The sequence below is a fragment of the Thalia democratica genome, chromosome 7 (genome assembly GCF_965202585.1).
Source record: "Thalia democratica chromosome 7, ktThaDemo2.hap1.1, whole genome shotgun sequence".
NCBI classification, from domain to species: domain Eukaryota; kingdom Metazoa; phylum Chordata; class Thaliacea; order Salpida; family Salpidae; genus Thalia; species Thalia democratica.
Window position 1 is genome coordinate 60902132 of NC_139171.1, and position 25120 is coordinate 60927251.

Here is a 25120-nt window from a genome sequence, read left to right on the forward strand (position 1 = left end):
TTAAATGTTACTTTTTAAGTGTTTGTTTTGCTTTGATCGTTTCTCAAACAGAAACTTGAGCTCGAATATTTTACAATAAATAAAATAAAACTGCAACAAATTATTAACTTGCATTAACATAATAGTCGTTATTTCAGAAAGTAAACTGTATAGTGTTAAATGCTATAAAAATTTAGCTGGGCTATTAAGCAATATAAACGTTGAAATTTTAAAAAATCGAAACCTTTTACTATATTCTAAGGTTTTTAAAATACTTAAGACGTTAAAACATTATCAAAGCTTTTTGTACAAGATTCACTTAGACGAATAAACTTGTTTATTGCACTAAAGAAACCATTTATTTTGCTACTTTATTAATAACTAGATAATCATACAATAACTCCTTAAAAATTTAATACTTACTACAGTGTTTAATAAAAAGAGTGTATATTAACAATAACTAAGTTGACTATTCTTATTTTTTGTTAAGTTTCAAAATATACTAGATCTCAACTGAAACTTATTTAGTATTAAGGTTTCATTTTTTACATTTTAGCTGCTAACAATTTTCAGCTGATAAGTGTTAAACGAAAAAACTATTAATAAACTTCAAAACAAATTTAAAGTCTCTTTTGTGTTAAATTGACTTAGCAAAAAGTTAGTACCAAAATAAATTTTTCAATAGTTACAGTATAATCACTTCAAATAACAATAGAATATGAAAAATAAATTAGAATTCAAACTGTACTGACAACGGCATTAAATTGGAAATCGTAGTACTATTTTCCTATTTTAAACTTTTACAAACGAGCAAATTTAAGTGTGTATTTGAAAAAAAAAGTACAACTAAAAACAATAAAGCGCAGCTTTTTTTTATTTAAACATGAAATTAGTTTGCAGATACTTTTAAAGACAAACTGTTTCAAAAGTTTGTTTTTCAATATAAAATCAAGCTCAAATTCAATTTTGTTTATACTCATTGCCAAGTGATATGTTATCATTCAATGACTAAAAAATAAGTTTTAGTGTTTCAGTAAACTTAAACTTAAAATTCTCCTAATAGTTTACTACACTGTTTAATATATTGTATTTCAATGGAAGTGTAAACTTTATATAAAAAGTATCAAAAAAATCTCGTACAGAAATTAAATTATTTGTTGTTAAACTTTATTTTAATCAAGGTTATACACTTCTGACAAATTTATTATTAGTAACACTAACAAAATGTTTTAAGCAAGAAAAATAAATAATAGAAAGTAAAGTAGATTATACTATGTTTATCAAGCAAAAAATAATTAATCCTTAAAAAAGAAAACGGAAAAATAATTAGTCCTAAATATCTTAAGTTTTTCATTAATTACAGTTATAATGCTTCAACTTTGAAATTTTTGTTTATAAATATTCTAATTAATTCAATTGTAACATAAAAAACTAATCAGCTAATGTAGCAACATAAAAAAACAATAATGCTTGTTAATTTTCTACAAATAATTAGACTGCTTTGTAAACAAAAAATACACTGTTAAACTAGTTGAATTCTTTTTTGAGTTTAAGTAAACATTGAAAAAATATCAGTTTTTAAGTAACACTAAGGTATTTTGCCAATATATTAACTACTATAAACAGTAGATAAAGATATAATTAAAATAAAGTGTTTAAACTTATTCTTAACACGATAAGTACTTTTTAACTTCAAAATTTTTGACAATCAACTTTTTTATTTCAGTTATAAAGTTTTAAAATTTTTTATTTAAATTATATATGACATACTAGTGACAGTAAAATACTTGTAAAATGTCACCAATCGTTAAACCGTTTTCAAACGGCGGCAAAATTTCCTCATTAAATAATCAAAAAGAATTCCATAATCTACGTAGTTTTTGCAAACAGACAAATTGAATAACAAAACCATCGAAAAATTTTCAGCGAGTTTGTTCTCGTTGTTACTTCACTTAGTGTTTCAAACGCGCGATGTTTGTTTTCACTAAATAAATTTAGTTTGTAATCAAAAAAAGCTTTAATTTTTTAATGTAAATCCATAATAAGTTTATACCTTATTATATATTGTTTATACCTTATTATCAAAAATGATTTTTATTATACAAATTCAGTTTGTAACTCAAAAATAGCATTAAAAGTTTGTTTTTCAGAGTAAAATTATAGTGTTACGTATGTCTTTTTTTATATAATGTCTTAATCTGTTGCTTTTGATTATTTGAAATAAAATTCTTTGTTACTTAAAATAAAAAACTTTGTTACTACAATAGACTGTTTGGTGCAATTAAAAACAAGTGTTTTAAACGTTTCTTTAAAGCTGTTGAAATCTAAAAATTAAAAATTAAATTTGATAAAGTTTAAAAATCAGTTGTTTTTGTTGACTGTTAAACTTTTGTTTTAATGTTAAAAATTGTTGTTGAAAAATATATTTTTTTTTTCTCAGACAAACTAACTAATAATTTTAGCTGAACTATTAATCAACTATAGATAAAAGATTATTATAATACTTACTTATTTTTTATTATTATTATAGTTAGTACATAGTTTGATTTTAACAAACTATTTTTAACTTCGAAAAAAATAATAAATAAAAATTGAAGTGTAACATATATTAAAAATTACACAAAAATTATTTCATCTTTTAACCGTACGTAAATAATTCAAAGAAATCAATAGAACATAAAATTAGTAATTACAAGTGAAATTATATATAAAATTGTATACCAATCCAAGAGTACCACTAACATACGAACGAAATTTCTAATTTAACAAACTTTCAATCTGACATGTACACAGTACAGTTATATCAATGTAACATGCATGTATAATTAAAAAATATTAATATATGTAACCTTTCGAGAAATATTATGTACTTTTCAGAGATACTAAAATATCCAGCAAAATGAAATTGAAAAACAAATTCTTGAATGTTTAAGTTAACATGTATCCAACGGTAAAACCAGCATACAAGCATATTTGAGGTAAAATTTAAATCAATTATAAAATTTCTGACCTGAAACCAATACTTGGGTGCCCCGGTAGCATGTGGGTGTACCTCAGAAAGAAGTTGGTCCAAATCATCATGTGCAGGGGGTGATCTGTTGGTATGCTAGTGCCCAGTTCGGCCCATCTGTGAGTATAACTTAATAAAATTTGTGAAAATAAACTAATTTAAAAATCTGTTGGTATGTTCGTGCCTAGTTCGGCCCATCTACAAGTAAAATTCAATAAAATTTTGTGAATATTAAGCTATTTTCATTTTTATCTGTCGGTATGCTTGTGCCCAGTTCGGCCCATCTGTGAGTAGAATAATTAGAAGAAAAATTTAATAAAATTTGTGAAGTTCAAGTACTTCAAAATTACATTCATTTTTTATCCGTCGGTATGCTTGTGCCCAGTTCGGCCCATCTGTAAGTAAAATAAATAGAAATACGTAATATTTAGTGAATTTTGTGAAGTTCAATTACTTCAAAATTATATTAATTTTTATCTGTCGGTATGTTCGTGCCTAGTTCGGCCCATCTATCATTATAATATTTAAAATATTACAGTTTTATATAAACTTAATACTTTATTACGAACTTATTTTTTAGTGACTAATTATCCCCATCAGAATAGTTAAAAACAAGTTTGTGTGTTGTAAAGTAAAGTTCGGTTTAATAGTGTGATGAAATTTTCAAGTCAAATTTAAATTTCAGATTTCGAAATTATAATCAAAATATTTTGAAAAACTGCCTTTCAGTTTAGAAACAAAATAAAAAATAAAAAAATAGTAGTTGATACAATTTAAGTTTGCTTAGATTTTGTTTAAATAGATAGGTGAGTAATAAAATATCTACTAATTTTTAATTTTTTGCTAAACTGTGTAGAAGTATATCTTTCGAAAAAAACAAAAACAAATAGCACTAAACTACAAAACAAACATAAAAACTGAGCTATATACATAAACCAGATCTTTTAAGAAAAATAGTTGCACTAAAGATAAATCAACTATAATCTTTTTTTTGTTAAGTTTTTATTCAAAATTTAAATATATATTTTTAACATGGTTTTTAGAAACTTAAAAAGTTTAATAAAACTATAATCTGTATGTAGAAAGTAAGCCTGTTTAAAACTCAATTTAATATCATTTATCAAATATTCGGTTTTATATGGATAACAAGTTATTACAAGGAATATTGAAATACCTGTTTAATATTAATACTACTTATTAAATATTTACCTGTAAATACTAAAGAGGTTTTACAAGAAATATTGAATTCCTGTTTAATCTTAATACTACTTATTAGATATTAACCTGTATATAGTAAACCGATTTTTACAAGAAAATATTGAATTCCTGTTTAATCTTAATACTACTTTATAAATATTAACCGTAAATGGAAAGCAAGTTTTTACAAGGAATATTGAATTCCTGTTTATTTCTAATTCTTTTTATCAAATATTAACCTGTAAATTGAAAGTATGTTTTTACAAGGAGTATTAATTACCTGTTTAATCTTAATACTACTTATTAAATATTCAAACCTGTAAATAGAAAGGAGGTTTTTACAAAGAATATCGAATTCCTGTATAATCTTAATACTACTTATTAAATATTAACCTGTAAATAGAAAGCAAGTTTTTACATGGAAATATTGAAATTTTGTTTAATCATAACACTAATTATCAAATATTAACCTGTAAGTAGAAAAGAGGTTTTACATGGAATAATGAATTCCTGTTTATTCTTAATACTAATTATCAAATATTAACCTGTAAATAGATAGCAGATTTTTACACGGAGTATTGAACTCATATTTAATCTTAACACTACTTCTTAAATAATAACCTGTAAATAGATAGCAGATTTTTACACGGAGTATTGAATTCATATTTAATCTTAACACACTTATTAAATAATAACCTGTAAATAGATAGCAGATTTTTACACGGAGTATTGAATTCATATTTAATCTTAACACTACTTATTAAATAATAAGCTGTAAATTGATAGTAGGTTTTTACAAGGAGTATTAATTCGTGTTTAATCATAAAACTACTTATCAAATATTAACCTGTAAATGGAAAGCAGGTTTTTACACGGAGTGTGGTTCCACTTGAGCCTGTTGAAGGCCTGTTTAATCGCCTGGTCCACAGTGGTTTTGTGGTGTTTGTGTAATATTTGAACCACATTCTCCCACAACTTCGTGTCATCTTCGTATCTATAAAAAATAAATTCAATATACAAAAAAATATTTGAACAAATTCACAGACAATTTTTGTCATACTTAAGTAATTAAGTTATTAAATAAGTTATTATGAATTACAAACTTCTATTATATAGTTACTGAAGTTTGTGATATTTATTAAAAAGATTTTTTATCGGTGGTTTAATTATTTTACAATAGCTTGGTTGAATAAAATAGCACTAAATATAAAACAAGATAAAAATAATATTTCAACTAACGTTGTTTCTACTTAAATATTAAATGTTATAAATAAAAAAGATAAATTTAAACCTTGCTTCAGCTTCAATCACCGAGTACTGAAAATAAACATTCTTGCTGCTTATTTGCGGGAGGAAAGTTATTTTCACTTGCGGGGAATTCCAGCTTATCATGTTGACCAGGGACTGAAGGTTTCCGTGGTTACTGTGGTTGCCATGTTGCGAGTTGGGGGATTTTTTGCTGAGCATCATAGTCACGTATTTGTCGTATACCTGCGTTCTGATGGAAATTGATTTGATTAATTAATAAGTTAACTTAAATAATTGTCAAACTTAAAATAAATATGAAATTTAATTGTGTTGATATACTTTAAGTTTAGTTATTTAGCTTTTTCTAAGTTTCTATAACAGATCTTAAACACTAAGTATTAGGTTTTAATTTTTTTTTTAATTTTCAACTTAATTAATTTAATTGTTTATATATTTTAAGTTTAGTAATTTAGCTTTTTCTAAGTTTCTATAAATGATCTTAAACACGAAGTATTAGGTTTTAAAATTTAACATTTTAAAGTTGTAATGTAAGTTAAATGATGTTATTGTTTAAAAAAAATAAAGCCTCAAACAATTTTTTTTTGTTTTTTAACCTATTCACAAAACCGAGTAGCAGCAAAACTTTCAAAACTAAAAGTTCATTGATTTGTGTTTGTTTTAAATCTAGGTGTGGTTTGGTAATTACTATAAATTTGTACTTATCTTAATTACACAACTTTTATAAAAAGATATAACTCTAACAGAGTATGACTTTCAAAAAGTTAGGATATAGTTTAAAACTAATTAACTTGTCGCAACTAATTTAAGTTTCTATAAAACAGGAAGCCCAAAGTTTTCTATTAAAAAAACAGATTTAATTGATGCACACTCATTGTTAAATGTTTAATAATAATAAAAATTAATAAATCTAAACGTTAAAACAAACTTAATATCTATAGCAGATTTGGTAGATATGCATGAAGCACTCATAATCAAATGATTAATTATTGTTGGAATGTGTTCATCTTTATACCAATCTTCTATTGATAGCATCATGTTACACCAGTAAGAAACAACTTTTTCTTTACCATGAGTGTCAGTTTCTGTATTATATCGACAACTTGTTTTTGTTCAAATTATTAAAATATAGTTGTATATGTTTTACTATTAAATAAATAAACTTTACTTTGCTCTTAAGCACCTTTTTAAGCTCTAACAACGACTATCAATATGACGATTTGGTTTTAATCATACAAAATGATTTCCCTTACCTTTTCATGAGGACAGATGTGGAAAATTCAAATATCAACTTTGATAGTATTTTATTATATCAAAATAATTAAATGCAAAACTCTTAATTAAATACTTATATTTTTATCTTGACTTTTATAACTTTTAATTAAGAATACATACCGTCTTCAACAAGATTCTCAATCAAGCTTGTCATCATTTTGGTGCTCGATATTTTTGCTTGATTGTGATTGGATAACAACCAGGTCACGTGGCTCATTATTCCCTTGTCCGTGACGTGCAGCAACGACTTGATACAATCAACAAACCTGTGACGTCATAATGTGGATACAAATAAATAATGTTGATGATTTGTTGTTTGATTAAAAAAACCTCTTCAATTATAAATATATATTAGCATAAGTTTTAATGGAAATAACATAAAACTTTACAGATTAACAACTTAAATAAACGTTATGAAAGTTGCATTGCTTTTGTATAAAAAAAGCCATAAAAATCAAAACCTGTCAGTCGATAGACTGTTTAAAAATAATCAAAGCTTAAAGAAAAAGAGTAGCCATACAACAAAATGTTAAAACTTGGTAGATAATAGACTTCAAATTAAATTATTAAATGCTGATAAAAACTATTTTGCTTAGTTATAATTTAAAACCATTTAGAACTATACAAAATTATTTTTAAGGTTATATTGATAACAGAGAATAATAATGTTATTTAGTTACTATTTCACATTAAACAAACTTGTTTTGTTGAGACAGATTGATATCTGCTTGGGTTAATAGAGGTACAATAATATTATTTAAATATATTTTAATTAATAAACCAACTTATTTTGTTGTGACAGATTGATATCTGCTTGGGTGAATAGAGGTACAATACAGTACAAACAAATCAATGTAGCTTCTACGTATCCACTAGTAGATAGTTGTAATAAATATTTGGTACCGTTGTTTAAGAAGGCTTCTAAACTGCAAATTTAATTTTCATTCATTAAAACATTTACCAAAACATGTTTCATTATTATCATTTAATTTTTAAAATTTTTCAACCAAGGCTAAACAAAACAGTATCTTAGTAAGAATAAACTGAGTTAAAAGTATTTAATATTTAAAATTAAATTTATTAAAAGCATATTGATATAAAAACACTTAAAAATTTATAAAATATCAGATTTTGTAATAATCGAGTGTAAAATAAGAGTTTAAAACAACAAAGAGTTAATGCTAGAACAACATTATTGTTTCCTGTTAAAAACTACTAGATTAAATATTACATTAAATGCTTGAACTAAGAGCTAAATTTGAGATTATATGGGTATTAATCAAAATATATAGTCCTAACAGTACATAGCTATTCCCAACATCAGTTAACACAAAATAATAAATAAACACAAACTCGAAAAAATGTTTATCATTAACAAATTTATAAAATAATAAATATACAGGAAAACAACTACAAACCTATGACCAACATCAGTAAGTACTAATGATAAGTACAAGCTCATATTGTGATTGTCATTAGTTCCTTGCAGCAATTTGTTCAAGGTTGGATCTGTATGTAAGTTGGGAACTGAAGTTGCTAGCATGCTAAGTTCGGTACTTTTATCTGAAAATGTTTATTTTGACTTGTATAAATATTTTTTCATTATGTTGGTTGGGTACTCAAGTTGCTTAAATGCTTAATTATGTGCTTTATCTGAATATAAAATAAAATATTAAATAAGTCAAACTCTCATTAAACTCTGAGCTTTTACCTGGGTATAAAAAAAAAGTTATTTACTCCTTTATTCTATACAAAAACAAGCAATCTAACACTGTATGTAACTTCAATTTCGTTACATATAAAATAAACTAAAATTTTGAAATTACAATTTTAATCAAACTAACAATAAATTAATCTTTTGTGAAGTTTCAGTTTAGTAATTATTTTCCAACACCACTGCTCGAACCTGGCTTCCGAGGGCTTCTTGGTCAAATTGACCGCCGAAGTCATTCTATTCACCTGTGATTTTAACTACATACAAAAACAAATATTAATAACAGTTTTATTTTTTAATTTTTTAATTTCTTAGTTAAATTAACTGCTAAAGTTATTCTGTTTACCTGTGTCGTGAACTAAATACAAAAAACAAATATTAATAACAGTTTTAATTCCAAATTTTATTACATTTTTTTATTTCTTAGTCAAATTGACCGCCGAAGTCATTCTATTTACCTATTTTTAAGATACATACAAAAACAAATATTAATTAAAAAAAATTCATTAATGACTATTGTTATTGTTCTTATTTTTTAGTAAAATTTACTGCCGAAATCATTATATTTACCTGTGTTGTTAACTACATACAAAAACAAATATTAATAACAGCGTAATATTTTTATTATGCTATTTTTTATTTCTTGGTAAAATTGACTGCCAAAGTCATTATGTTTACCTGTTAATTGAACTACATACAAAAACAAATATCAAAATAGTGTTGTTACTTATTTATTTTTATTTAGTTATTATTAAATCTAATCGAAAAAACACTAAAAAAGTGTTTCTTACTTAATATTTATGAACTTTATTTCAAAATATACTCTGAACTTTTTTTACCTTTGATGTAGAACAAAGTACAAAATATTTTATTTTTATTTAAGTTGAACTTGTTTTTTTTAGTTTCTCTTAAATAAAAAATATATATATATATATATATAATTAAGGGTGAAATAAATGTACCATTACATAAAACAAACAGATTTAAACAGTAATTCGTAGTTGATTAAGTTTTTTTTTTTGTAACTTCAGTTAGCAAAATAAAAAATGTTGACACTTTATTATGTAGTCGATAAAGTAAGACTAATTCCAAAAAATGTTTTTTAAATTAAAAGAAGGTTCAAGTAAAATTTTAAATAAACTTCTCAAAAATATACAACTAAACAGTTATATTAAAGAAAAGACAATATAACCCATTGCCTTTTTTTCAGTTTTTAAAGAGTATTCAATTATAGTATGTCTCTTGGCAATTTTCATTAATCAATAAAAAGTTTTTAATTATTGCATTAATTCCAATGAGACTGTTACAATTTCTTTATAATTGAGTTGAATATCCCTTAATTTACCATCAATTTTAGAATATACTAAAAAACAACAAACCTGATGAAAGCTTTTACCGACGATGTTGTTCTGTCCCATCAAATTGTGTATCTGTATGCTTTTTTCAACTAATATCAATGCTATTTCTTTATGAGTGTCGAAAGGCAAGACTAGTTGTTTCGTGTTATAATCGTGCTCATAGTTCAATTCCTGTTTGTTTGTTGAATTTAGTGAATATTTTCAGTTAGAACTTATTTTATTAAAGAACTATTATAGAAAATTATAATTGATTGTACAAAACAGTAAAGAAGACCTTAAACTTCTACAAATTTTTAGAAAAAACTGTGGTAATTTGTTAATTTTTTTTATAATCACAGTACAAAATACCTATATGTCATCAAAGTATTATTTTTTATCCTTAAAAAGCTACGGTGTTATAGTTTAAAACAGAAGAAAAAATTTGATAATATATTTATAAAATATAATGTATAAAGTTATAAATACTAGAAAGTAAAGTCTGAATTAAGTTCATTAATTTATAAACATAGTGTAAGTTGTCTTATAGCAGTTTTAAATATTTAAAGTTGTAAACTTTAGTTTAAAAAAAAGTTATGCATTACTCAAAAACAAGTTTTATATAACTATAAAAAGCTTGTACTACAAAAAAATCATTACTTTAACTTTATTTTTGTTTTTAAGCTTTTGTTTAAAAATCGATTGACAGATAGCTTTTATTGTGGCTAACAGGATATAACCAAAAAAAACTTAAAAATAAATAAACAAAATTATTTATTTTATTCACTTTTGAGAAAGGTTTTGAACCGGTTCTAAAGTTAAATAAAAATCGAATGAAAAAAATTGACTTTAAAGCTTATCGAATAAATTGATCTTTTTTTCTATTGGCATGTTAATAAATTTCCAATGCTTTTTTAGTATTGATTCGAAGAATTTTATTAACTTGCACGTCAAACTGTTGAAGTTGACTTTTATGTCTGTGTGTGCTATTAGTTTTTACAGAATCGATGAGTTAATAAATGTCTGAGTAAAGTTTGAACTTTACAATTTATATGTTAAAGTCATATTTGGTGATGAGAATTTTAGTGACTTGATGAATTTTAAATAAAAAATAATAATGTTTTAAATTTTAAAGTTATTTTGATAAGTATATTCTAACATTAGTAATAGTGACCTAATATTATAGTATACTACTTTATTACCAAATTTAAAAACAAATTATCATATCTTCATGTTTTTAATATTTACTTATATGACCTCTATTCTTATAATAAATTTAGAATATATTGTTATTTTTTAACATTGATTTCTGTATCTAAACAGTTTTTAACTTTAACAAAAAAGTTACATTTTTAAAATTGTTACCTTATAAAGTAAAACATTAAAACTAATTAAACAAGGTGAAAGAAATATTTTTACCAGCTTAATATCACAAAAATGTAATAATTTTTCTAATAATACTTTTCTTAAAATTGTAAACAAGTATAAAAAACATTTAATTAAACAAACTTGTAGAAATATTTTAGCAAGTTTAATATCACACGAATCTAATGATTTTTCTAAGAGTATTTTTCTCAAACATTGCAAATCCATCATATTGGGTTTCCATCTCTCAAATGGAAGTTCATTTATTGCGTATAATATCACCTCGTCTATTATTCCTACAAATTTAACTTAATTTATAACTTTATCGGGTATCATATTGATTCATATAATATTCCTGTTGTTTTAAGTTAGTAAACAATTGTGATTTTAACTACTTCTCAGTAATTTTCAATATTTGTATAGAAATAAATCAGTTTTTTTTCATAAAGATTTTATCTTTTTCAATATATATATTATATTTTCTTTTATTGATTTTAATTTATATAAAACTCAGTTGTTACATTTGAAATTAAAAACAACAGTCATACTTTTAATATTTTTTCCACTATGTTTATATTTTAGTTCTATAAATATTTAAATCTTTTTGTTTAATCTAAACTTAATATGGTTTTACTTTTAGTTTGCTTTATAGCTTTTAAACAAAATTAGTTTTAATTATACAGTAATATACACAACATTTGTAACATATATATGATTATTATGTGAATTTTAAACCATAGTTTTGTAAAACTTTCAGTGTAAAACAACAAATGGTATTTTTAAAACATTTGCAACAACAAAAAAAAAACTATTTTAAAACTGTTTATTTAAAATAAAAATAAAGAATAAAAATTGAGAAAATAGGTAAAAAGTACACACAACCAGTTTAAAATATGTACACTTATTAAGATTTAAAATCATCAAAGTTTTTGATTTTGTTTGTTTTATGTTAGTTTTAAAAAAACTTAAAACCAACTTTACCAACTCTTATCAATATCTATATATAAACAGTATTGCGTCATATAAACTTCCTGTGTACTTTTAAAACTTTAAATTCTATTTTTTAATTATTGAAAGTTTACTCATAAATCTTGGAAACTCTTTTAGCTGTTTCATTTTTGAGTTATAAGTCTTTTTAATAACACAAAAACAAAAATTTGAAACACCAACTTCTTAAAGTATCGATCAAAAACTCATAGCTTAAAATATAGTATTTTGTATATTTGAATTATTTAAAGTGAAAAAGTTTTAATTTGTTGGTTAAAATCTTACTACTTTTGTTTAAACAAACCGCACTTTTTGTAATACATCATGTTATATAACATGTTTTTAAATCACTATACTTATATAAGTAATCTATCGTAAAAACCATGATTAATACATTACTTCTTACAAGGGGTTTCTATTATATTTTTGAATAAACTAGATTATATCCTATAAACAAACAATTTTTTTCATACTTATTTAAATTATTACAATACAAAACTAACTAAACTGAATTAAATATTTGTTTCAATTCACCACACATTCCTGACATACTTATTTCTAATTATTACAATAAGCATAATTTCCAGTAATATACAAAAATCTTATAGTTTTTTGTTCAAACTGATATTATTTTTTAGCAATGTACTAAACAAATTTTTATACGTAATACGGACGTACACAGTTCAATTTTTGAAAACTAATATAACTTTCTAACATATTGACAGAAAGTTTTTACCTAAATTTTAAAAACATATTTTGGTTGGTATTTCTAAGTAATCTTGATAGCTTATTTAAATTACTTATCATACTTTCTGTGATGTATCAAAGTAGTCTTGATATCAAATTTAAAATATTTTTGATACATTTTTGGGTGATTTATTCAAACAATTTTGATATGAAATACAGATGTACACTACTTAATTAAGTTAAAACTTTAAATGACATGTTTTAAACTGACCATATTTTTGAGTGATATATTCAAGCAATCTCGATATTATGTACGGATGAACACAGCTTAATGTGCATAATAATTCTTTTCCAGTTTTCATACAAATGTCTCTTGTAGATGCATAACAAAACGATATCTGTTGAAAAATACATTTTTTATTAAAAGTATATATTTTTTTTTTAATTAGAAGTTTTTGACTAATATTTGTTATGACCATATCTTAGTTCAATCAACTTTCTATACCAGTTAGAAACTGAATTTAACCACTATTATAATAAAAATTTAACTTTGATTACATTGATAGTATTATAAAACTTAATAAATACCAACTTTTTATTAAATTAAGGTTTGAAATGAATTAATTTTAAAAACCCTTATTTTATAAATAACAACAAGGGATTTTTTCTGTTTATTTTTTTTTTCAAATATGGCAGAAAAAAACAAAAAAAAATATTTAAATGAAACCTTAAAAATATAAAATAGCCACAGTTAATAGAGTATTCTATTTCAACAAATATTTTTACATTCACCTTAAATATATCAATAGCAACAGTGGAAACTATATGAGCATCTTTCTGTGTTCTGGACTGGGCAAGATTAGCGAAGGCAGTCAGCAAATACACTACTTCGTTGGCTGGCATCATTGATAGTTGTTCTTCGAATACTAAATTCATGTCTGGATCTGAAAAAAGGTTGATATTTAAATATACTTCAATGAATCTGTTTATTTTAAGTTTATTTTTTAAAATACTATTGTGTTTTTATTATCTCATTAATAATTGCTGTTCATAACCTAATTAATTTTAGGGTCTGTTTTTAAAAAATACAATTTGTTCAATTTATATTTCTCAACATTAAAAGTTGTTCTTAAAATAGAAAGTTCACATCAGGGTCTGTAGTGATTCTGAATCAAAAAAACTTCTAAACTTTGATAAAGTTTAACTAAATCATTAAAAGAAGTGGTAGAATAAACATGGCATCTTATGCTTTTGTACACAGAACTAATAACGTAATTTCTACATTTTTTGGTTTGTGTTATATGTGTTACCCTAATTCTAACTCTTTTATCTAATTCATGCCAAAAACATTAAGTGTTGCTTAATTAATGTGGTGCATTTATGTTCTTTACTTATAGTATTTATTTTTTAAATACTTACTTTTTGTTTTCTTCAAAATCATTAAAATACAAATGCAATTAGAATAATATTAACTAATTATAACCTTGTATGAACTCAATGCGTTCATCATCATAACTATAATAACTAACATACATATATTTAAAACAATTTTAAACCTTGTATCCACTCATCAAATTGGTAATTAGTCTTCTTAAGCACAAATAAACTTAAACAAATATATACAACTGAATAAAAATATATATAATAACCTTGGATAAATTCAATCCACTTATCAAAATGATAACCAGTTTTCTTCAATATAAGATAAAAATACAAATGTATATACTTAATTTTTACTAGAATCACCTTGTATAAATTCAATCCACTCATCAACCTGGTAATTAGTCCTCTTCAGCATGTCAACTTCGGCCCTGCTACTGGCGGGAACGTTCATCAGCAGGTAGCAGGTTTCAGCAGCCTTCTGAGACATCAGGTTGTACGAGAGATCTGCTATGAACTGGTAAATCCCCAACTTTGCAACTTGCAGAAGGCGGGAAACGCAACGCTTGCAGAACTCATCGTATTCAAGCTGGTACCGTTGCATTTTTCTGCCAAAATAACAATGTTTTTATTTGCAACTCTTATTGTTAATTTTTTTTCATTATAATATATTTTTTAAGCATTTACTAAGCCTGTGTACTATAACAGGTTGGTTTTTAAAGATATTTATATACTATTGGCAACTAAGCATATAGAGATTACTCATTTTTTTATATGGAAATGCAAAAATATTAACCACTTGCTAATTAACTTATCTTTTCATAAGTTTTACTTGCTAACTTTTAATAGTTTTTATTTATTTGAATTCATTCATACGCCATAATTTAAATTTATTTTTAAACTGTTTTATTAACTTTTTTTTAATTTATTATAATTTACCACTTAGGAATGAAACTAGTACAATTTTGAAAACGTTTGTGAAATAAAATACAATGAAATAAGTAATCTCATTATACTTAGTTGCATATGGTATATAAATTTTTTTAACCGCTTTCAGAAATCGTCATATTGTAATTGATATCTCTGCATTTTTCTGAAAAGTTTTTTTTTGCAAATTTATGAAATCCTATTTATCAAAATTACAGTCAAAATTTATATCTTTTTAAGGCGTTTGCAAAGCTCATCAAATTTTAACTAATATAGTTATTTTTTAAGTTAAAATAAAAACAAACTAGCAATAAATCTCTTCTTAATAAATTCTGTCCGTGACAAAATCTTTTGAACTTTTTAGTAGGAATGAAATATACAATAAAAAGAATTTAATATCAAATTAAAAACGAACTGAACTACATGCGTTTTACTGGTATTTTTAAATATATAAAGTATTTATGAAAACTTTTTTATGGATTTATAAATAATAATAACATAATCAATTTAGTATTGAAGTTTGATTTTTTGTGTTTTACTTTTATATTTAGTGAATGCATTAATAACTTATAGTGTGTTTCTATAATTAAAGTGATGTTTCTATCTAGTAGTTTAAAAGTTCTTTATCAAAAAAATGTATTTTATAAACATTAATTAACAATAGTTAACTATTTTTTTAGTGTAATGAAATTATTTTTTATTTATCAATATATCCGATGTAACTTACTAAGTTTATATTAATATTTAATCTTTGATAGTGCCTTAACAACAAAAGTTGAAACTAATTTATTTTGAGTATAAAAAAAACCAAAAATTTGTATTAAGAATATTTAAACTTTATCCTGTGTTTAAAAGAAGAAGTAACTAACAAATAAGAGGTATCAAATAAAAATATGTTAGTAGAAGCTTTACGCAAGTTTTTTTTTGACAATTTTTATGAAGAAAGTTTAAAATTTTGTAACTTAAACATGATTCATCAACAATGCAAATTTAAAGAAATTGAGTAACACTTGGAAAACAAACTGTCGCATTGAAACTTTTGTTACAGCAAATTATTTTGATTAAAAGTATTAGAAAATGTTGAAACTAGAAGTAAACGGCATGTTTTATATTTTACCTGAATTTGATAGGTACTTTATGCAACATGTATATTCATAAACATAAATCATTAATAATTCATGTATAAGCAAACTCACTATTTATGCCAAAAACAAGTAGCTATTAACAAGCATTTGTGACGCAATAATGTGATTACGTAGAAAATAAGTGACGTAACAATGAAGTTACGTGAAATATAAGTGACGTCTACAGCAAAATAATCAATGTTAGTGTAAAAATAAGCTATAAATCAATTTATTGTAGTTTGAATGGCATTAAAAAAGTTCACTTTAAAAATATATAAACTGCGAAAACTAAATATGCACGGAAGCTTAACTTTATAGACAAAAAACACTTTTCAAAAAATAACTAATTAATTATTTAAAACACAAAAGAACTTTTTAATAAAAAGAAAAAAAACTTTAAACTAATAAAAAAAACTAGTTTTTTCATGAAACAAACAGTTATTGGTCATTTAAAATAAATATTTTTACAACTAGTTTATGCATATGAATGTTTTTAAATTTGTTGTATTCATATTTTCTAACTTGATGTTTATGCATACAAACTTTATTTAATTTTGTCAATAAATTCAATTACACGTACGCTTTATGAATGTTAATACTTTAAATTTCATCAATATTTTATTTAAAATATACTGTTTGTGCATATGAATATTGTAAGTTTTATTTATATTTCATTTAACTTACTGTTTATTCAATGAATTTTTTATTTATAACTCTTATTTATACTCACTGTTTGTGCATATAAATTTTTTATCAATAATTTATATTCATACTTACTGTTTGTGCATATGGATATTATGAGTTTCAGATGATGCTTGAAATTGATAATGTCTCCAAAATTCAGTAACTATCAGATAAATGTTCCTTATGCACTGCGCTATTCTCCTTATTAAATGTTTGTATCTGAAATATGTATTTCAATTATAGAAGGTATATATTTCTTATACGTCATACTATTTATTCTATCAAATAATTGCGTGTGAATTATTTGTTTATAATAAACAAAAGTTATTTGAGTAATTTTTTACTAAAACTAATAAATTACTTAAGATAATATCTACAAAAACTTAGATAAGTTAAATGGCAGAATTCTTACTACTTAAAAATTTCTTTCATTCAAAAATTACTCTAAATATATGTCTAAATACTTAGTTAAGAAAGAAGCCGAAGTAACTAGTTTCTGTTTGAAAAATGAATCAAACAGCAGAATGTTTTGAATTGATTAGACTTTAAAAACAACAGTAAATAATACAATTAACTTGGGTCTGCACAGGAACTCAAGTCCATCGCCTAATATTTGACACAATACGTCGCAAGTAGCAATTGTTGTTAGAAAGTTGTCGTCAGTATTGTCAGCATTGTCATCAAAATCGTACAACCCACCTATAAGTAAAACTTCTTAAATACACCACTAATGAATTGTACATAAATACAAGTGTGTAATGATTAAAAAAAATTGTTTTCACTTTTGTTTGATAGTAAATAGTTTAATTACATTTATAGTCCATATTTTTTTGTAAATTACATTCATTTTGACAAAACAATTTATACTTTGTACTTGGGTCAAACTTTTATGAAACCACGACTTGTAGAATAAAATTATGAACAACAGAAAAATCAGAAAAAAAATTTAGACTTTTAAAAACATTAGTAGCTTAATAGAAGTATATTTGAAAATAAAATTTTAACACCTTTCAAAACTTACAAGTTTTTATTTGTTGCATAATCCACAATAAAAAAATACATTTATAAAAACTAATGTTTTAAAAAAACAAGTTAGAGACTTTTAAAAGAATTAGTAGCTCAAAGTGTAGGTACTTTTTATTGAAGTATATTCAAATACTACAATGTCACATTTTTCAAGTTTTACAAGTTTTTATTTGTAGCACTTAACAAATTTTATGATTGTAAAAAACTAATATTTTACCTTGACCAAGAGTGAATCCGAATACGTGGCAGATAATTTGTTCGATTGGAATTTGCTGGAAGAGAGAAATAAAATCACTCTCCTCAGCTAGCACGTTCTGTGTTGTCTTCAAATTTTCACCAAATTCATCCAACTGTAGTATTTTATTTTCATATAAAACTAGATAAACTATTTTTAGTTATAACAATCAATACATTATTATATTTTAAATACATCATATTGTTTATATTAAACACGTTCTGAGTGGTCTTCAAATTCTCACCGAATTCATCTAACTGTAGTATTTTATTTTCATATAAAACTAGATAGACTATTTTTAATTATAACAATCAATACATTATTATATCTTAAATACATCATATTATTTATATTAAACATGTTCTGAGTGGTCTTCAAATTCTCACCAAATTCGTCTAACTGTAATAAGTAATTACTTTATTATAGAAATTTAAACTTTTTATATTGTCTTTTTTGATAGTCTTCAAAATTTTATCGAATTCACCTAGCTATTTGATCTTTTATGTAAAAAACTCAACCTTTTATGCAGCAAGTTTTGATACCAGATTTAAAAGTTTTTATTGTTCCACACACTAATGAAATATTATAAAGAACAATTCATTTTTACAAAGTTGTTTTATCATCTAAAGACTTTGTTGATTAATCTTTTTTTAAGAAAATAAATGGTGAATTGGCATAAAAATGAAAAACTTTTTACTTGACAAACAAAACACCAATACACAAACTTTTTAATTAATTAATTTTGTTAGAAATAAACACAGTCATCACTAATGGGCAAACAAATACGTCACAAAACAAAACAAATTATTACACTTGCACACATTCAATCAAACCAAGTTCACTATGCTGAAAATGTGTTAGTCTGCAAAACGATTGCAGCATTTTTGCAGCAATTGTACAAACAAAAACTCATTTCCTCACTAGCGTTTATCAAAAACTTTAGTTGAAATTATAAAGTACTTAACACAGGAATGTTTAGAACAGCACTACAATAATGATTTACTTCGGAACTTTCAAACGTATTAAAACCATTTTTGCACCAATCGTTCGGTGTGTACAATCGAAAACAGTTTAGTCAAGTAAACAATCTTGTGAGATTTAGATAAATTACATTAAACGGTTGATCTCGATTTCAAAATGTAGCACAAACACCTTTTTTAGTTATCAAAAAATTTTATCTAGTCAAATGTCTCAATTTATTTACTGTAACACACTAGTTCATAAGTTTTATAGAAATATAATCTTACCATAGCCCAGTCAGAGTTGATTGTTTTTATTATCTTCTGGTTGTCGAGTTTCAGGTTATCTTTGAAATCTTCGAGAAAATCATCTCTCTTGAGAGCAGGCTGGAGTATTAGATGCAGCAGATACATGCAATTATCTACTACCAGTTTCTTGTGATTTGTAGCTGCGTTTTGGGGTGTGGATATCTGAACAAAATATATTATTTTATAAATACAATTATCTACTACCAATTTCTTATGACTTGTAGCTGCGCTTTGGGGTGTTGATACCTGGACAAAATGTATTATTTCAATTAAATCGACTGACAACAACTAGTTTTTGTTTTTACAAGCTGCATTTCGGGGTGTTGATATCTAAATTAGTACAGTGTTGTTTATTAAAGGAAAAAGATTATAGTAAACTTATAGAATATAAGAACAAAATACAAAGATAGAATGATAAAACTTTTCAATTGAATGTCATTTACTCTGCATCATTTTGTAGACATTTGTATTTAATAAAAAACTAACTTGATATAGCTTGACGTTTTAATAATCACTTACTAAAAATATGGCTATAACTATTGTTTGAAATCAAGCAATTAAAGTTTTTAGCTTAAAGTTTAAATGAGATAAAATTAGAGATCAAGAGTTTTATAACTTATTGTAGTTGAAGTTTTTCAGTAAAAGGATGATCATTGCAATAACTAGAAAATTATTTATATTGAAGTGGAATTCTCTAAAACAAGGCTGAAGTTTTGTTAAAAGACACTATTTAGAGTTGCAATGTTGAACATGTTAAATATGCAAATGTTAAATTACAAATTCAAAATATTAAATATTTTTATATTAACTGTAAAAGTCTCAATAAAATTACTCCATTAAACAGTAGATATAAGAATAAAAAATCATAAAAATATAAACACTGTTTTTAATACTTAAATAAATAAATTATTTAACATAAAATCGTTTCAAAATAAGACAGTTTAAGATTAAATAAATTCATATACTTATAAAAACCACATTTTTACACATAAGTATAATGTGGCCAAAAGCTGTGGTTATACACATAACTTGTTATACAATTATTACACATTTTAAAATATTTTAACATTATTATGATTAAGAATAGTCTTGTTGTGATGCACAGTTTTTGCAAAAATACTTTTTAGTAATAGAATATAAGTGCGAATAATTTTGAAAAATATTGTGTCAATTATTTTAGAAAAAATCATTCAGAAACGTTTTTAAAGCAAGTCAAATTAATACTTCTTGTTTTATTTGTCATTTTTATAATGAACAAGTTTCAACATTTCAATTAAAGTTTTTATTACAATTAAAACATTTTGTTAAAGTAAATAAAAGTTTTTATAAACTTTCTTGGCAAACAAACAAAAACATAAAAAGACGTCAATAAAACTTTAAGATTAACAATTGACAAATAAAACACGTACATTGAAAATAAAGTACAAATAAACCATTACATAAATTATTTGTAATTTTCAGATTTATTACTACTTAAAATATTTTATGTAACATAATTCAAGTTTGCTTATGAACTATAAAACAACATTCAACTTTATGTACAAGTTTATAAAATAATCATAAACTGTATGTTATCAAAAGCTTTTTTTAAAGAAAAAAACAAACACCAGTATTTTATGAACTTAGAACTTTAATAAATATTAAAAAGTTTTCTACAAATTTCAAAACTTTGTCACTTATGAATGAAAGGTATGTGGAAATTAAACAAAAAATAAAAATATTTGTTTGCATCATCATAAAAACAACACATATAAAACTTAAAAAATCAAGTAATTCTCAGCTAAAAAGTATAATAAAATTTTAACAACCTGTATAACACCTTTGGACCACTCATAGAAACCAGGCGGGCATCTCAACAGATGGTTCAGAACAAATCTTTCTTTTACCAGCTGATCTCTTTCGTCCACCCCTTTCAAGTTGCTTATCGCCTGTTGAATGAATATTTATAAAGTAAAAGTTCACCATACTGGTTTCTCTACCCCATAAAAAAATTTATGTTTATAGTCAATTAAGAGAGTTTGAGAAAATTAGCTACAATATATACTAAAATTTTTTACTTTAAAAGGCTACAATAGAAATATTTTATTAAAATAGTTAGTTTAGCTGATTATTTCTGATTCTATTATTTAGCATTGTGCTATTTATCACTTGGTTATTATTATCATTAAAAAAAAGAAGATAATTAATTATCAAAAAAAAAGTATTTACACGATAAATGTACAAATAAGCTAAAAAAGTCAAAAGAATATACAACTACAAAGTGTATTTAAACTTCTTTTTTAAATATCAATTTATTTCATAAACCACAACTCACTACGCAAGTCCAGTTTTCGATGTTTTTCCAAAACTCCTTGCTAACTTCTTCGAGTGACCGGTTTTTCCGGACCATGAAAAACAAATAATTGATGACGTTTTTCAGTTTGGTTTCATTTTCTCTGTGTAGCTCAAGTGCAATATTACCTAAAAAATATTAGTTTGGTTAATGGTTAATTGTCTTCAAAACGCATATTTATTAGATTAAATAATGGTGATTAATTAATGTAATCAATACCAACATAAAGTATAATAATATTTGTAACACATAAAGTTTAATTGAAAATTATTTCTGTAAAATAGTAATTATAATTCCGAAGTAAAGATTAGTTTTAGTAGAAATAAATTCTTAAAATTACAAAGCTATAAACTGAAATTTTTACAAACTTATCAAATGATAACAAGAAAAATGACTAATACAAAACATGATGCAAATAATTTAAAAAAAATTATGTGTTAAAACTTATTTTTAAAATCAACAAATATAGTTTTCAATGCTAGTTTGACAAAAAGTTAGAAAATTTGAATCCTTTTAATTATTTTGCATTTTATAAAAGCTGTTGGAAAGACTTGATACTAATTAGAAATTATGTAACCATTTGTAAAAAAAATCATAAAAACAAAACAAGCAAAACACATTACATTAAAAAATTATTAAGATTCTTAAAAAAATTTTGTTTCAAAAATAACACTTAACCAACATAAAAAAAATAAGATAAAACCCTTTTATTTATGTGTATAATTTCTTTTGGTTGTGAATAATATACAGAAGTAAGAAAAATTAAAACAAATTTACACAGGCAATGTTTCTTATAATTGTTCTCAACAAAACATAAAACAAACATAAGTTTTAAAATAAAAACCCATTTGTTTAACAAACTTTTTGTTTGAGAACAGTTTGTACCTAAAAAAAAGTTTCCTACAATGATAATTCATTTTTTGTTTTATATAAAAAGTAATTTACCAAGTTTTTTAAGATTTTTTAAATTAAACAAGGCACTTTTTTTTTAATTTTAATAGAAAAAATATCCAACAAGTAAAATATAAGAGTACATTTTAAAGCCCTTTTCTAAATATAAACAATTATTAGCCTGTATTTAATACATACTGAAAGTATTTTAAATAAAATGTATACATTTATTTTATCTTGTTAAAACCTTTCTATTATTTATAGTACTCATATTTATTTTATTAATTTACATTATACTGATTATATAAAACTTAAAATCATGTTGTATCTACAAAAGTTTTAACAATAACTTAATGCAGCACTATCTAACATGTTTTATAGCAATTATCTAAATTACCCCCATACTCAATAAAGAGTCTTAATAAACTTTCAGTTTTTTTCCAACTTTAAAATTTTCTTATACGTACTGAATCGGCAAAATATTTTTTCAACAACTCACCCCCGTTTTCGTTGTAATACTTCAGGGAACTTTCAAATTGTGCGAACGCATTGCAAAGATACATATCGCAACGCAGTTTTGACAACTTGCAGATATAACATTGAGTGTGCATCTCCTGGCCACACAATCTCCTGCCTGCAAGAATAAACTAGTTTTAAATCAAATGATAAATTGTAAACAACTTAACAAGTGTTAGAAAATTTTGTACCTTCACTTTGTAGTAAAAAAACTTAAATACTTTTTCAAAAAAGTCAGGATTAAATATAAATAAGTTAAACAATTAACATTTAAGAATTTCCCAACGTAAAATCAAAATTTACAGTAACTAACATATATAGAAATGTATATGTAATAACGTTATCTTAATCAGTTTACCAAATAAAGTAAACTATTGCTATCTAATAAATATTTTTATCAAAAAACAACACAGTGTTACAACAACACAATATAAACTATTTTTAAAATATCCAACCTTCAGATAAAACATCTTTTTATATATACACTTACCTTCAGAAAGCACATCGGTGATTTCGTTTTGTTTTTCCACATTGAACTTGCAGCAGTCAAACGTGTGTTGCTTTGTCACTTTTCTCCTGCAAGCGCAGAAGGCCTGTGAGGAGTTAGTAAGTATAATTTTCCATATACAGAATGATTGCAAAATTAAATCTAAAAACATCTTCTCATAAAATAGTTTAATATAACCCACAAAGTAGTGAAAATTTTTTTATTTTTTTTACAAAACTCCAAAAATACAACTAGCTTGTATAAAAGGTAAAGTCTTTACAGCCTTCTTAACTAATAAATCAATACAGAAAGTGTTAAACAACAACTGTTTTTATTGCAACTATTAAATCAAAAATTGTTGAATTTAGGTGTAAACTTTGATAGTCGAATTTAACATCTCTAAATTATCTTATTTCATCTTCATTTTTAACAAAGTTATTGACATATAAAAACAACTTGTTTCATAGTTGAAAAAAGTTAATAAACTTCTTATTTCGTAATAAAACATAATGTTTAAAAATAGTTGATCTATCATAATGAAACACTATCAATTTATATGATTTCTTTATATAAAATACAAATAATACAATTAAATAACCTCAACAGTCAGTGAATCTTCGTAAGTAGTGAAAACTCCTTCTATTGACTTCTCAACTGAGTCTTTGTGGAGCTCATACGTTTTGTCGATCTTGTTAGATCTTATTGAGGCCTAAATATTGAAAAATACTTTTTTTTGTTTAAGTTTAAGATAAGTATTTGAAATGTGCATTTTGTATTTTATTGATGATTGTAAACTATGATATGTTTACAGTTTAAGATATAAAACTATCTTCAACTATAATGAAAGAAAATAAACTTTTGGGTATCTTTTTGCACTTAATACTTGTTGCTTTGATTATATTTTAAAAATACTAGTATGATTTTTGCAAAGTACTAAAACATTAAAGTTGTTACAAAGTATTAAACATTTTAAAACTATGTATGAACTTTCTTATTTTAGACCTATAAGTAAATAATAACAATTTACCTGATAATAATTTTGAATGAGCGTTTTCAGCTTTAGTTTGATTATAAATTAATATAGTTTTTGGTATACTAACACAACATAAAAGTAGTTACAAAAACTTTAAAGCTATGCATGAACTATTCTATATTTTAGCAATATAAAATTAAAGCAATTTACTTGATAATAATTTTGAATGAGTGTTTTCAGTTGACTGTCATAATGTACTGCTTGTACTAAGAAGTCTTCTAAGTTTGAGTCATGATTTCTGTATAAAAAGCATTATAAATCACATTATTGAATATTTATTGCTAAAATAATTTTAAAGTTTACAATTCAAGTGTAACAAAATATTTTAAAAATACCTTTATTGGTATTCACTTATTAAATTTATTAAATCAATAACAAATTATGTCTCAATAGAACAAATAAC

General features: G+C 23.9%; 1 protein-coding gene across 1 annotated transcript in view; it reads right to left on the reverse strand.

Annotated features, from left to right (window-relative positions):
• Positions 1–25120, reverse strand: part of LOC145841759 (ectopic P granules protein 5 homolog) — a 70385-nt gene that overhangs the window by 38927 nt on the left and 6338 nt on the right. Inside the window, exons 5-27 of the mRNA XM_082949114.1 lie at positions 24868–24955; positions 24283–24393; positions 23688–23790; positions 23181–23315; positions 21773–21918; positions 21267–21386; positions 19438–19620; positions 18173–18305; positions 17505–17628; positions 17023–17148; positions 14561–14802; positions 13607–13758; positions 13086–13212; positions 11285–11436; positions 9821–9970; positions 8572–8686; positions 8146–8290; positions 7513–7653; positions 6848–6993; positions 6381–6537; positions 5478–5684; positions 5034–5180; positions 2990–3106 (exon numbers count right to left, since the gene is read on the reverse strand). Coding sequence (XP_082805240.1) covers positions 2990–3106; positions 5034–5180; positions 5478–5684; positions 6381–6537; positions 6848–6993; positions 7513–7653; positions 8146–8290; positions 8572–8686; positions 9821–9970; positions 11285–11436; positions 13086–13212; positions 13607–13758; positions 14561–14802; positions 17023–17148; positions 17505–17628; positions 18173–18305; positions 19438–19620; positions 21267–21386; positions 21773–21918; positions 23181–23315; positions 23688–23790; positions 24283–24393; positions 24868–24955 — 3267 coding nt within the window. The remainder of the gene's footprint in view (positions 1–2989; positions 3107–5033; positions 5181–5477; positions 5685–6380; positions 6538–6847; positions 6994–7512; positions 7654–8145; positions 8291–8571; positions 8687–9820; positions 9971–11284; positions 11437–13085; positions 13213–13606; positions 13759–14560; positions 14803–17022; positions 17149–17504; positions 17629–18172; positions 18306–19437; positions 19621–21266; positions 21387–21772; positions 21919–23180; positions 23316–23687; positions 23791–24282; positions 24394–24867; positions 24956–25120) is intronic.